The sequence below is a fragment of the Gorilla gorilla genome, chromosome 1 (genome assembly GCF_029281585.2).
Source record: "Gorilla gorilla gorilla isolate KB3781 chromosome 1, NHGRI_mGorGor1-v2.1_pri, whole genome shotgun sequence".
Lineage (NCBI taxonomy): Eukaryota > Metazoa > Chordata > Mammalia > Primates > Hominidae > Gorilla > Gorilla gorilla.
In genome coordinates this window covers 100,345,331-100,359,719 of record NC_073224.2, presented here as the reverse complement: position 1 = coordinate 100,359,719, position 14,389 = coordinate 100,345,331, and the positions used below count along the sequence as shown (strand labels likewise).

Below are 14,389 nucleotides of genomic sequence, written 5' to 3'. Positions count from 1 at the left end.
CGCGGGGCAGTCCCTGGGTGTAGCAGACACTGGCAGACAGGAGAGGTGATGCTACAGTACCCAGGTATCGAGCCGCATCCTCTTCACAGCTGAGCCCTCAGCCTCAGGCTCTGGGGCTGGGCGCAGCAGGCCCAGTGTGGGCCCGAAGTCCCCCCGTCCGTCATCGCGGTCTCCTGTCTCATAGGATCCCCCGGCTGGGCTGCTGAGACCATCGCCAGGCTCAGGGCGGGCAGCTGGGAACACAGCTGGAGGGGGAGGCGCAGGGCTGCGCTCACGGCTTGGGGACACCGGTTCTGACTTGATGCTGATGTGGGGGTGGGTGGTGACTGTGAGGGCAGCACCCACGTGGGGCAGGGGGCTGCCCGGGCTGGAGGCAGGCAGTGGAAATGGGGTACAAGGGATAAAAACAGAGGGGGTGAGTGACAGAACAAGTGATAGGACACCAGACAGAAAGTGAGAGAGAACAGAGGATGAGAATATGGGGGATGGGGTGTTGGGGAGAGGCAATTGGATGGAGAGTGATCAGAAGAGGGTTGAATGAAGGGAAGAGAAGGGAAATAAGAAATATTAGTTCTCTTTCCATCCCATGTCATCTTCTGCAACACAGGGCCCCCCACCTCCCACCCCCTACCCTGGGGCTGGCTCTCAGAAGGGGTTCAGGGTGAACCTCTTGGGTCTGTACAAGAGACCCCAGGGGTGCCGCTGTTGCCTAACAGACTGTGCAGTGCACAGCCTCATAGGATGTCCACTAGAACCCTGCAGGGAACCCAGCTCCCAAGAGGTCCCTCCTCTTCCCGTTCAATTCTCCCTTCCCACACACTCACATGGAGTCTCCCCAGGACTCACATGAGGTTGCTGAGAGATACAGGGACCAGGTGGGACTGTTGCTGAGGTGGCTGTTGCGGCTGCTGAGGCTGCTGTGGCTGTGGCTGCTGTGGCTGCGGTGGCTGCTGCTGTGGAGGCTGTGGCTGCTGCGGCTGCTGGGGCTGCTGTGGCTGTTGCCAGGCAGTGACATTGCCTAGCGACAGCCCCCCAGGTGAACTAAAGGCTGGTAAGGAGGAGAGCTCTGCACTGGTCAACTGGTAATCTGCATGGAGGAAAAGTGAGGATGAACCTGGAGTTGGGGAGAGCACACAGGCTCCTACGAGGGAGCTGCCTCCAGGAGGACTGTGGGGATGAGGGGACAGGGAGTGTGTAATGACAGATGTAAGGAATTCAAGAAGACCACAAAAATTCAGTGAAGACGGTACTCAGAGTTCAAGAAACCTAAGTCATAATAACCATGATGTGCTGTGTTTTAACAGGATGAAAAGATGTGGTTTTCGTTTTGTTTTGTTTTTTTGAGATGGAGTCTCACTCTATTGCCCAGGCTGGAGTGCAGTGGTGTGATCTTGGCTCACTACAACCTCTGCCTCCCACGTTCAAGCAAATCTCCTGCCTCAGCCTCCTAAATGGCTGGGATTACAGGCACATGCCACCACGCCCAGCTAATTTTTGTATTTTTAGTAGAGATGGGGTTTTGCTATGCTGGCAAGGCTGGTCTCAAACTCCTGACCTCAAGTGATTTGCCCACCTCGGCCTCCCAAAGTGCTGGGATTACAGGCATGAGCCACCACATCCAACCAAGAGGTGGTTTTTAAAAATAGTGTTGAACTTAAAAAAAAAAAAAAAAAAATCAGCTGGGCGAGTGGCTCATGTCTATAATCCCAGCACTTTGAGAGGTCAAGGCAGAAGGATCACTTGAGCCCAGAGTCTGAGACCAGACTGGGCAACATAAGGAGACTCCATCTCTACAAATAACTTAAAAATTAGCTAGGGTGGTGGGGTGCACTGTAGTCCCAGTTATTTAGGGGGCTGAGGCAGGAGACTTGCTTGAACCTGGGAGGTTGAGGCTGCAGTGAGCTATGATCATGCCACTGCACTCTAGCCTGTGGGATCTTGTCTCAAAAAAAAAAAAAAAATCATGTGTAGGTATCACTTTCATAATAACAATTTAAAAAAATAAAAAGATGGAAAAAGATAAGTAGAGAAGGTCTATGTCTAACCGTCGTCTTTTTTCACCTGCCAAGTCTCCAACTGCCTTTTTTTTTTTTTTGGTTCAGTTTCTGTAGAGACTGTCAAAAATTGCCAATGCCAATTATATTTCAAGTCATCATGGTGGGTATTGGTAAAGTTCTCAATTAGCAACTATCACACCTTGAATAAACCTCATTGGCTATGATATCCCACTGCCCAAAGCTCCAATTGCCTTTCTAAGGTAGTAGGGAGCCCTGCTAAAAGCTTGGTGAATAGGGCTTCAGAGGCAAATCACTGCAACTACTATTCTACCTCCAGCACAGCCCCCAAGCCTCCTCAACTGTCAATACCTAAAATTTATAGCAGCAGGTTTCAGCTGCTGTGCCCACACACACATGTAAACACAGAGGACACAAGTTAGCCCCTGAGGCCTCATGCCCAAGGGGCAGAGGGGCTGCAAGGGTACTATGCCGGGAGCACAGCTGGCCAAGGTTCCAGCAGATCTCCCCATGAGGGGGTGTTCATTACGTCATAAAATGTCTACCTTAAAGAAGAAACTGATGTTTGCACTGTCACAGAATAAATAGAATCACGGAATGTTTCATGATTTACACAGCACTATTGTTTCATGCTGTATCCTGTTTGGGACAGTTTAGAAAATGTCTTCCCTAGTTCAAGATTAGCCTGGCCAACATGGTGAAACCCCATCTCTATTAAAAATACAAAAAATTAGCCGGGCGGTGGCGCACACCTGTAATCCCAGCTACTCGGGAGGTTGAGGCAGGAGAATTGCTTGAACCTGGGAGATGGAGGCTGCAATGAGTGGAGATCGCACCACTGCACTCCAGCCTGGGCAACAGAGCGAAACTGTGTTTCAAAAAAAAAAAAAAAAAGAAAGAAAGAAAATGTCCTCCCTGAGGCTGTACTGTGGTAGTGGGAGTGCTGTGATAGGGAACGCACCCCTCAATCATCCCAATACCCCACCAGTATGCTATTACTCAGGGAGTCATTTGCTCCAGCCCTTTGTTTTTATGCAGGGAAGATAGTATTATCTCTGCAATATAGCAATAAGGTTAAAGGCATGAGCTATGAGGTCAAACTTCCAGGCTACCTCCACTTAGGCCATGTGACCTTGGGTAAGTTACTTACTCTGCCTATAAACTGGAGGTAATAATCCTACCTACATCACACAGCTGTTGTGAGGACTGAGCAAGTTAATACACAAAAAGCATGTAGAACAGTATCTGGTTCATAGAAAATAATCAAAAGATTTACCTATTATTACTTTACAAATGAGGCAACTGCAGCCTCAAGTTTGAGGAACAGGCTTCAGGTTATGGAGAAAGCCAGCGGCAGAGCTAAGACAGGACCCCAGGACTCTATTACCTTTAAATTTCTCTAGAGGGGGATCTGTGCTTGGCTCTAGTCTCCTAACGTTGGTCAGGAGTTTTGAAATGCTTATTAAAAAAGCAGAGCAAGGGCAGAAACGGGCCCTAGAATCAACTATTTCTTTTCTTTTCTTTTCTGAGACAGAGTCTCGCTCTGTTGCCCAGACTGGAGTGCAGTGGTGCGATCTCCACTCATTGCAGCCTCCACCTCCCAGGTTCAAGCAATTCTCCTGCCTCAACCTCCTGAGTAGCTGGCACGATCTCGGCTCACCGCAACCTCTGCCTCCCAGGTTCAAGCGCTTTTCCTACCTCAGCTTCCCGAGTAGCTGGGATTATAGGCGCACACCATCACGCCCAGCTAATTTTTGTATTTTTAGTAGAGACGGGGTTTTACCACGTTGGTCAGGCTGGTCTTGAACTCCTGACCTCGTGATCTGCCCACCCTGGCCTCCCAAAGTGCTGGGATTACAGGTGTGAGCCACCGCGCCTGGCCAGAATCAACTATTTCTAACACTTGTTTTACAAACTAGGAAGCCAAGCCCAGAACAGTACAGTGCCTTGCCCAAGGCCTCTCAGTGAGTGAGTGATGGAGACTAGCTCCCAGCCCTGCACTGTTCCACCAGATTCCAGCCCTATCTACTACTGGGAGGCTTGGCTCCCCAAGGAGGACCATGGCCCAAGGCCACCTGGCAGCCTAGTGGTCTGCTCCCAGAGCCACCACAGCCAGGCCTCTGCGGCCAGTGTCAACAAGGGGCCAGGCCCTCACATGAGGCATTACCACAGCCCGATTACCCCCAGCCGGAACTTGAACTGCAGCCAAGGACTGTAAACAATGAACAACTAAACAGCAATGTGTTCACTGGGGTTTTGTTTATACACCTAGGGTCACCTGAAAACACCTGCTGTTTAAACTGAGATCTGCTTAGCTGCTCCTGTAACAAGAGGAAAGGGAGCCTGTGGTCTCTGAGAGGAGATGAGAAATCTCACACACTTCCCAGCAGGGCTCCAAGGGCGGCCCAGGGGCAGAAACTGCTTTCATGCCAGAGTGACAGATGAGGATCTTTAAGTCTAGCCTTCCTGAGTGCCTGTCCCAGGTTAGCTGACACCAACTAACTTTCCTCCTGCTTCACAAAAGACTGTGGGCCCAACAAGATGGCAGAAAAACAGAAAACCACCCTCACAGAGTACCTGATAAACAGCTCCAGAAAAGTGGTCTAAAAAGTGGTCTGAGCTGCCCTCCGCCAACTGTCCCTGTCCCCAGGCCACCCCACCCTCAGGGCTGGTTTTTCTGGTTGGGCCCAAGAGGCCCAGTGGCAGGGCTGGAAAAGCCTCATAGACCTCCTGTCTACCCACTCCTCTTACAGATGCGGAGATGGGCCCACAGCGTGTGTCTTCTGAAGCAGCCATCTGTGAAGTTGCCAGGACATAGTAGCCTGGGGCTGGGCACACACATGGGTGCACACGCAAGGGAGAAGGGGCTCAAAGACACCTGGGTGGTAACTACACACAGACACACAAGCCAGAGTTTGGTCCCTCAACATGAGGCGGTCCCTCCAGCTCTCTTAACCTGCCACGAGGGGCTTTCCTACACAGAGGGCTGGGTTCTGGATTTTTCTTTTTTTTCCCTTTTTTTGAGACAAAAGTCTCGCTCTGTTGCCCAGGCTGGAGTGCAGTGGTGCAACCTCGGCTCACCGCAACCTCCACCTCCCAGGTTCAAGCAATTCTCCTGCCTCAGCCTCCCAAGTAGCTGGGACTACAGGCGTGTGCCACCACGCCCGGCTAATTTTTTTTTTTTTTTTGAGACGGAGTCTCTGTCGCCCAGGCTGGAGTGCAGTGGCGTGATCTTTGCTCACTGCAACCTCTGCCTCCCAAGTTCAAGCGATTCTCCTGCCTCAGCCTCCCGAGTAGCTGGGATTACAGGCACATGCCACTACATCCCGCTTAATTTTCTGTATTTTTAGTAGAGACGGGGTTTCACTGTGTTAGCCAGGATGGTCTCGATCTCCTGACCTCGTGATCCGCCTGCCTCGGCCTCCCAAAGTGCTGAGATTACAGGCGTGAGCCATCGGACCCGGCCTTTTTATGTTTGAACTTTTTTTTTTTTTTTTTTTTGAGAGGGAGTCTCGCTCTGTCGCGAGGCTGAAGTGCAGTGGTGCAATCTCGGCTCATGGCAACCTCTGCCTCCCGAATTCAAGTGATTCTCCTGCCTCAGCCTCCAGAGCAGCTGGGACTACAGGTACGCGCTACTACACCCAGTTGATTTTTGTATTTTTAGTAGAGATGGGGTTTCACCATGTGGCTAGGATGGTCTCGATCTCTTGACCTCGTGATCCTCCTGCCTCAGCCTCCCAAAGTGCTGGGATTACAGATGTGAGACACCACGCCTGGCCTGGGTTCTGGATTTTTACATGTGGGGAGGAGGTGGGATTTTGTGGTTATTTGCACTGGTGGCTGGTTCAACTCTGGGAGGCTTGGGGAAGGGGGAGAAGTTTATGAGTCTTTTGGTCCAGACTAAACTCATCATAGGAACTGGCCTCACATAACCATTCACATGTGAGAGAACCTGAGGAAGGCAGAGGTCTCCAGCTGGAAATAGCCCAGGTTCCCCAGCCACATGAATGCTCTGAAACAAGGGGACAAGGCGTTTCCTTATTGGCAAGTCCTTCTTGACACAGTGGCTTAGAGTACAGGCAAGGATGGCTGAAAGTATCACAGACTGTTCCTGCGCAGGTGTGAGTGGGTGGGTGACACAGGCCAGGATGGCCCTAGGGACCCAGGACAGCCCGCGCACTGGGTGTCCTATCTGAATTCTTCTATCCAGAGACCTTTCTCATGTCCTTAAGTGACTCTTTACCTTCAGATCCCTTCTCTAACCTTCTTCCCTCTTCTTCCTTCCCCAATCATCATTCCACCACCATGCCAAAACTAGAGGAGAGACGCTGTTCTTCCCCCTCCGCCTTGCCCTGGAGCCCCCATTTGGCTTTCCCAGGAAGCTAGCAAACTGACCCTGACTGTGCTTTCTCTCTGGCCTCCTCAGCCTCCTTGTCTCTTTTCTCTTATTCCTTCATTCTCTTCCAGGAAGCTTTTCTGAACTGACCACGTCCCCCTCACCACTCCCCATACCTGGAGCCTAGAGGTTGGTCAGCCTGAATGATCTGCAGACCTGCCTCTGTCCTGTCTCGTCCTCAGGCTGCAGGCTTTCTGAGGACAGGGGCTCCCTCCTCCATTAAGTACTTTTTAAAAAATAAACAACGCTGGCCAGGCACAGTGGCTCATGCCTGTAATCCCAGCACTTTGGTGGATCACTTGAACTCAGGAGTTTGAGACCAGCCCAGGCAACATGGCAAAAACCTATCTCTACTAAAGATACAAAAATTAGCTGGGCATGGTGGCGCATGCCTGTAATCCCAGCTACTCAGGAGGCTGAGGCATGAGAATCACCTGAACCCAGGAAGTAGAGGTTGCAGTGAGCCAAGGTCACAACACTGCACTCCAACCTAGGTGACAAGAGTGAGACTACCTCAAAAAAACAAAAACAAACAAAAAAAACCAATGCCTAGTTAAATTTGAATTTCAGATGAAACAATGCATAATTTGTTAGCATGAGTATGTCTTTGGTGCTGGGCACAGTCGGTAACACAGCACTTTGGGAGACTGAGGCAGGAGGACTGCTTGAGACCAGGAATTTGAGACTAGCCTGGGCAACAGAGAGACCTTGTCTGTACAAAGAAAATTTAAAAAGAGCCAGGCATGAGGGCATGTGCCTGTAGTCCCAGCTACTCAGGAGGCTGAGGCAGGAGGATCACTTGAGCCCAGGAGTTCAAGGCTGTAGTGAGCTAGGATGGCACCACTGTACTCCAGTCTGGGTGACACAGTGAAACCCTGTTCCAAAAAAGAAAAAAAAAAAAACACCCAAAAATATGTCTTTGGGACATACATTAGCAGAAGAATGTCTTTGGGACGTATCTGTACTAAAAAACTACTTGTTTTATCTGAAATTCAAATTTAAAAGCATTCTGTGCTTTTATTTGCTAAACCTGTTAACCATAAGTAGGTGGGGGTTCCCCCAAATCAATAGCCCTCCTCAGATGTGGCCTGTCCAGGGGATATCTAGCATTTCTGTCTGGTCACTTGCCTGCCCGAAGCCCAAGTGCACACATGCACATGTCCCATGAACACTCACCTGTGTTGTAGGCAGTGGGCATGGAAGAGAAGGGGAGGCCCTGGCTGAGTAAACTCGGCGTTGCCACAGAAACCACTGGGGTGGTGAGCGAATGGGTAGACTGGGAGACCCCAAGGCGCTGGGCATTGTTCTGTAGGAGAAAACTGTCTGTCAGGAGGTGGCTGATAGGTGGGCAGCTTTATGTTGGCCCTCCATCCCAAGGCCAAGGTGGGGTTCCTGAATCCCAAAGCCAAGGCGGGGTGCCTTAGCACGGAGGCCCCCACAGATATACAAACACACGTTGGTGCATTCACAGAGACACTCAGATCCATGGAGGGAAACATGCACACACAGATTCACTGACACCAACACACGTGCAAAGATGAAGGCACGTGTACTGGCCCTGTGGCCCCAGCACCAACACTCGCCCAGCCTCCCAGTGCAGAGTGAGGGAAGGGAGACATCGTCCATCCCGTCTCTCTGGAGCCCACTCTCCATCCATCACACTGCAGCACACGCCCCGGCAGAGGCGTGCTGGCATCTGCGAGGGGAATGTGAGGCCTGGCGTGGCGTGTGCCTGCGCGTATGCACACACGTGTGTGGGGCTGTCAGCTCCATCTGCCGCTGAGTCACTTGTTTATTCCAACTCCACGCTGGGGCCGAAACTGCCGCCGTGTTGGCCGCCAAAGCCTGCCTGCCTTTTCCAGCCTCTCTGGCCTCCTGTCAGGGAGTTAGGGAGGGAGGAGCCCCCGCCCCACTCCTGGCTGGGGGTGAGTATGTAAGTGTGTGAGACAGAGGAGGAAAATGAGCAGCTGTGCATGCCTCTGAGTGCCCGTGTCATGGACTTAAGTTCAGGAGGGAGCACAGGGAGACAGGGGAGGTGGGAAGCTGCCACCAAGAAGGACAAGTCCAGCCTGGGCCTGGGCCTTGGCTTCCCCTGAAACACCAGCTTCTCCTTCCAGCTGACCTCCCTCCTAAGAAGGATCCTGTCCTGGATCCCAAGAATGCAGTGTGGGCCTGAGTGGAGTCAGAGGACTAGTGGGATCCAGCCCCCTAGTCCAGGGCCTAGTCCAGGCATCAGGGTGGGACCTCTGAGCCCTGGGCTGGCCCACTCCCCCTCGCACACGTACATACAGAGAAAGGTGTGTCTGAATGAACGTAACACCACATGCAGACATTCACGTACACACAGGCACACACACACACGTCTGACCTCTCACCCCCACCCCATTCGCCTTTGAATCCCACTTGGCACCTAAGCACAGCTCCTGGCAACTAAGCAAAGAAACAGCAACAGTTCACGCACAGGCGAGAGGCCAAGGACGCACACGTACTTCATGCTGGGGGACCGCAGAGCAATACCCAGATTTCAAAGCCACAGCAAAGAGCTCACAGCCTCACTTACCAGATCTAAATGGTCCTCAGTCTGAGAGCAGAAATAAAACCAAGGGGATGTTCAGTCTCTGGCCACTGCCCTCCCCCACACCTCTGTCCCCACAGCTGTTCCAGTCACCTCTCTGCGTAAGAGTATGGTGGCTCTACCCAGCCTACAAAGGCAGAGCTCTTCACTGTCCTGACTCATTTCCAGAGATGCTCCATCCCAATCTCCACCAGTGAGGAAATGCTCACCATCTAATCCCCATCCCTCCTGCTGTAGTGGCAAATCCTTTCTACGATCCTCCCCACCACTTCTCTCTCACCTCCTGCCCCTTTTTACTGCCTTAGGCTGGTACTTCTTGTGCTGCAACCTCTTAAAAGGCCCTCTGGGAAGAAAAAGCTCATAAAAAGCCATGGTTCCAAGATTTCTCTTGAGAAGTCCTAACTGCTGGCTAGCCTTCGTCTCTCCTGCTAGAGGTCTGCTCTTTCCCCTGTCCCTACTCTTCCATTCCCCAGCCCCCACCCTTGGCCCAGACACCCACTTACCAAGTGATGCATTAACCCCTTTCCTGCCTGGGAAGTGATGACTCGCAGGTCGGGCTTGCGGCTGGGGGCTCCAAGCTGGGTGCTGTGGGTAGGTGGGGGTGGAGACTTGGCAGGGATGACCTTGTTTAGGCTGTTGCCATTGGCCACAGGGAGGAGGCCAGGGGAAGCCCGAGCACTGACGTAGCCATTCCCTGGAGAAGTGACAACATGAGGGTAAAAGGAAAAACATGGGCCTATCCTTCAGCCCTATTAACTTCCCCACACCAATACTCCTGTTACCCGGAACCTCTCAAAGCCATGCTTAGGCTTTGAGTGGGGGCTGAGCTATCTGAGATTCCCTAAACACTTCATGTCTTGGGAATAATGGGAGGCAAGTACCCCTTACTCCTAAATCTTTAGGTTCGTTCCCCTAACTCCAAGCTACATGTGATAGGGCTTGGTGATGGGACTCTGAAGTCAGTGGGAAGAACTGGAAAGCAGCCATTGCCTCTAGGCTCTGCGATGGCCAAGAGGTTCTTCTGTACCCAAGCCTCTCCCTGTCTTCTCTCTACTTTAGTCTCCACAGACAGGAAGTCCAGCATTTTTAGGTCCCACAGTCTACCCCGGACAGGACCCACCATGACCAGGATGTGGAAGGGGTGGCAGCCTGGAATCCGGGCCTCACTGGGAAGCCTGGTCACCATGACAAACCAACAACCACTCAGACTGCTCCATTTGCCGTGAGCTGGGGGTGGATGATGTGATTTGGATCAACATGTGACAAGTTGCCCACAGCTTGGGAGAAACAAGCCATTCACTGTTGGTGATGGTGTTATTGGCACTGGGAGACAGATAACACAGCCACCACAATTAGCCTGGTAATAACAAATGTAATAACTATCTTTTATATCTGCTCCATATTCTACAATCCACACAGGCCTTTCACACATGTATTATCTTATTTAATCCTCACATTAACTCTGCAAGACAGACAGGACATTAGCCCTGTTCACAGAAGAGGAAACTAGAGCCTGCTTGGGAGAAGTGTAATGACCTGCCCAGGGCCACACAGCTGGCTGGAAGCCAAGTGAGGGCTCTCTCCCACTTTCCACATGCTGGACTCAAGGGCCTCTACGGATCACTGCTCACTTGAGGTCTACAAGCATTTCTCTGGCCTTCTCCTTGAAGAGGGTGACATATTCACCCACTCCTTTAATTTCCTGACCCTGTGACACAATTATCACCAGGGAGGTATTATACAGTGCCCCAAAACTGAGCTGGGGGATGCTGAGGTCCAAGGATGTGAGAGTGACCACAGTCAGATATGCTTCCTTGCTCTGTCCCCAAAGAGCATGCTGTTGCCCTGGAAGTGTGTGCCTGCCTCCATCCCAATTCCCGGATCACTCTGGGAATGGCAGGAATGTCAGGGTGACGTCAATCGTGACATTCGAAGTCACAGTCACCCAGCCAGACAACGGCACAGGGTAGGAGGGGCTGTCCACTGCCAGGGGTTGGGGGGCAGCCTTTCTTCTGTGGCTTATTTTTTTATTTTTTTATTTTTTGAGATGGAGTTTCGCTCCTGTTGCCCAGGCTGGAGTGCAATGGCATGATCTCAGTTCACCACAACCTCTGCCTCCTGAGTTTAAGCGATTCTCCTGCCTTAGCCTCCTGAGTAGCTGGGACTACAGGCATGAGCCACCACACCCGGCTAATTTTGTATTTTTAGTAGAGATGGGGTTTCTCCATGTTTGTCAGGCTGGTCTCAAACTCCCCACCTCAGGTGATCCGCCCACCTCAGCCTCCCAAAGTGCTGGGTTTACAGGCGTGAGCCACCACGCCCGGCCTCTTCTGTGGCTTATGTATGTGTGCTCACAAATGCACATCTAACATCTGGATACTTCTGTAAGAGGGAGAATGCACGTATGTGTGTTGAGTGCCTGCGTGAGTGTCTATGTGAGTCTGTCCCTGTTGTTTGTCTAGGGAACGTCCGGCATTCTCATCCTCCAGATCCCAACCACACTCAACTGCAAAAACTTGGGTCTTCCCTTCCAACTAGAAATGCTGGTCCATTCTCACAGTTTGCCCAGAATTCCCTGAGCCTCCATCTCTGCTGATCATCTACACCAATCATTGCTACAGAAAACAAAATCCAGGGGCTTAAAAATCTCTGACTGACTCTTCATGCAGTCCTGGCCCTGGGATCTTCCTCTCCTCTCATCTAGGTCGTTCCTGATCCTTGGACCCCCTGAGGCCACTGAGCGGGCACCCCTCCCCACCTCCAGGTAGAAGGATGACCGCACTCACCGACAGGGCTGGGGCAGGCTCCGTTAGCACTGTTCAGGTCACCCCCCAGCATGGCCCCTGGAGGAAAAACAGAACCAGGATGAGCTGACAACACTCCCCCTTCAAGAGTGAGTCTTGGGGACTGAACATGAAGAGGGGACCCCAGGAGGAAGAGTCATACTCCCTTCCCTCAGGAGCCATACAAATGGCGGAATGCTGTGGTGGGTGAAGAGAAATACTTGCTGTTGAAAATGGAATCCCAAAGTCCCCATCACATCTCATTTCCATCTCACCTACCCACCTGCCAGCCCACTCACCCGCACTAGCTGGCCGCTGGGGCAGGCCAGGAGACACACTGTTCCTCTGTAGTGCTGGCTGCTGGGGGGACAGGAGCCGCGGGTCCGTGAGGGATGACGTCACCAGGGAAGGGGTGACCAGGGAGCCGCTGGGATTGCTGAACTGCAGTGAGCTCTGATTGGACACGGGCACCGTGACAGGCATGGCAAAGTTGGGGGCCGGGACAGCTGACTAGACAGAAAGATGGAGGGGCAGGATCAGGCCAGGTTGACCCCTTCCATGGAGTCCACTTTTCCTGGGAGGGCAGGCAAGGGTTCTTCTCATTTCTGGGCTACGCATCCTAGGGCCAGCAGTTCAAGCTCCCTGCCCTGTGCCCTTGTGGAGTCCTGCCTGCCAGTCCCACCAAGGAAGAACTTTGGGGAGAAACTCTGGGTCCATTTCTGGCCCAGAGAATGAGAACAAGGCTCTGCTCACTGCAGACAGGACCAGGGACACCCCCTAGTGGAGGTGGGTTAGTCCTCAGCCAGGCAGGACACACGGGGAGCAGGTTAGAGGCCTTGATAACAGACCCAAATTCACACACGGCTGTTAAAGGCTTGCACCACGGGTAGGGACATCATTTCACTTGCAGTCTCCACCCATCTGGCCTGCTGCGGAGAGAGCTCACCCCCACCTCGCTGCCTTCCCCTTCAGCAGTTCTGCTTTCCCTACACAAGGCTGAGTGTCTCTGGTTGGGCTATCAGAGCAAGCCCAAGCAGGCCTCTCCCCCAAAAAAAACATCTGGACAAAGAGCACACTCCACTTTGCTGTCCTCTAAGGATCTCATGTCATCTACATACTTCTTGCTGGAGAGGGGGACACTCCAGGCCTCTCCAACTTATGCTCCATCCCAGTAGAGTCTCAGCAGGGATGCGGGTTTATCATGACCAAGGTCAGAGGTTCCTCAGTGGTCACTAAGAACCCGAGCATGGCTCAGAGCGGAGCACCCATCAGGGCAGCCGAGAGCCAGGGCGCGAAGCCACACCATGCACCACAGGGAGGCTCTGCTCCATGCGACTACTCACGGCCAGTCTATAACTCTGCATCATTTTATCAAACTCCTCGTCTATCTTTTTATATTTCTCTTCCGTCTGGGGGGTCAGGGCAAACACCTCGTCCACCTCAGGGCTCTCACATTCCCTGTGCTTCTTGTGCAGCGCCTGGGGGGAAGGGGCCGGAAGGGGGGCCAACAGAGACAGAGTGAGTGGGGCTCACCCCATAGCGCCGGAAGAGCCCGTCGAGCTCCTCGCTGGCGCGTCGGTACTTGTCCTCCAGCAGGGGGCTCTGTTCCAGCGAGTCCTCCCCGTCGGGCTCGGGGCTGTCGCAGCCGTTGAAGCCCTTCTTCCTCAGGGTCTGTAACCGCACCACTGCCATCAGCTGGGTGAGAGTCCTTCCCGCCCGCCTCGCTGGAGTCCTTCCAGCCCCTCCCTAAGGGCCCCCTACTCTTCCCCGACCTCCTTCCTCAGGGTTCCCAGCATCTCCCTGGCCCCTCCCGCAATGTAACCTGCCCCTCCCCACTGACAGTGCCTCCTGGGGCACCGTGTGAAGATCTGAAGATGGGCTTGGTGGGAGCTGTCGGAACACAGAGAACAAGGCTGGAAGGTGAGCCTAACCTGGGGGTGCACTTGGCAGGGAGACATGTACTTCCAAAGGGACAGGCAGGGAAGGGGCTTCCAGAGGATGGGGCCTCCAGGGGATGGGCTAAGGAGCTGGTGCCACGGATCAGTCCCTGCCCGACCACCCTGTGGTAAGCCCTGACCAGAAGGCACTGAGTTCTCCAGGGGGAGGTAGGCAGGGGGGCTCTGCTCCCAGTCCCTGGGCTCTGCTTAGGAGAATAGGAGGAAGAGAGAAATAGAGATGGAGACAGAGAGAGCGGGGAATGGGATGTGGAAAAGGAAAGGGGGATGAACACTGACTGAGTCCCTACTGTGACCACCCTACATTCTAGTGGAGGCACAGCTGGGGGATCTGCAGTAGACCCCAAAGCTGCCCTCTTCATGCTCAAAATAGCTTTACAGATACTTGCTTTGTCTTTAAAATGAATGCAAATTTTACCTTCTAGTCTAGAGCAAATCTGTCTTCTCTAACATAAAAATAAGGGACTTTCCTCCAAATCTCTGAGTAGGCCTGTGGCTTCCCGGGCACCCTCTTCGTCAGCACAAGTTCTGTATCCCCAAGGTGCACGCACCTCAGTGTGAGAAGCAGGGACATTCAATTCACACAGCACCCTTCAAAGCAGGCACTGACCCCGTTTTGTGGAGGTGGGCACCAAGGCTCGGGAAAGCCTAAGCACCTGCCCAAG

General features: G+C 52.8%; 1 protein-coding gene and 1 non-coding gene across 5 annotated transcripts in view; both read right to left on the bottom strand.

Moving 5' to 3' along the window:
• Positions 1-14,389, bottom strand: part of MEF2D (myocyte enhancer factor 2D) — a 35,246-nt gene that overhangs the window by 1,717 nt on the left and 19,140 nt on the right. For 3 of the 4 annotated variants that reach the window (XM_055362102.2, XM_004026972.5, XM_019024601.3), the window contains 8 exons: positions 13,303-13,440; positions 12,069-12,279; positions 11,773-11,829; positions 9,490-9,680; positions 8,972-8,992; positions 7,588-7,717; positions 847-1,087; positions 61-367 (listed from right to left, as the gene is read on the bottom strand). In XM_055362102.2, the coding sequence (XP_055218077.1) occupies positions 61-367; positions 847-1,087; positions 7,588-7,717; positions 8,972-8,992; positions 9,490-9,680; positions 11,773-11,829; positions 12,069-12,279; positions 13,303-13,440 (1,296 nt within the window). The remainder of the gene's footprint in view (positions 1-60; positions 368-846; positions 1,088-7,587; positions 7,718-8,971; positions 8,993-9,489; positions 9,681-11,772; positions 11,830-12,068; positions 12,280-13,302; positions 13,441-14,389) is intronic. The other variant, XM_019024609.4, reaches the window with a different exon arrangement.
• On the bottom strand, positions 2,103-2,240 carry LOC115932078 (U4 spliceosomal RNA). Its single transcript, XR_004068435.1, has one exon. It is a non-coding gene; the product is annotated as a U4 spliceosomal RNA (small nuclear RNA).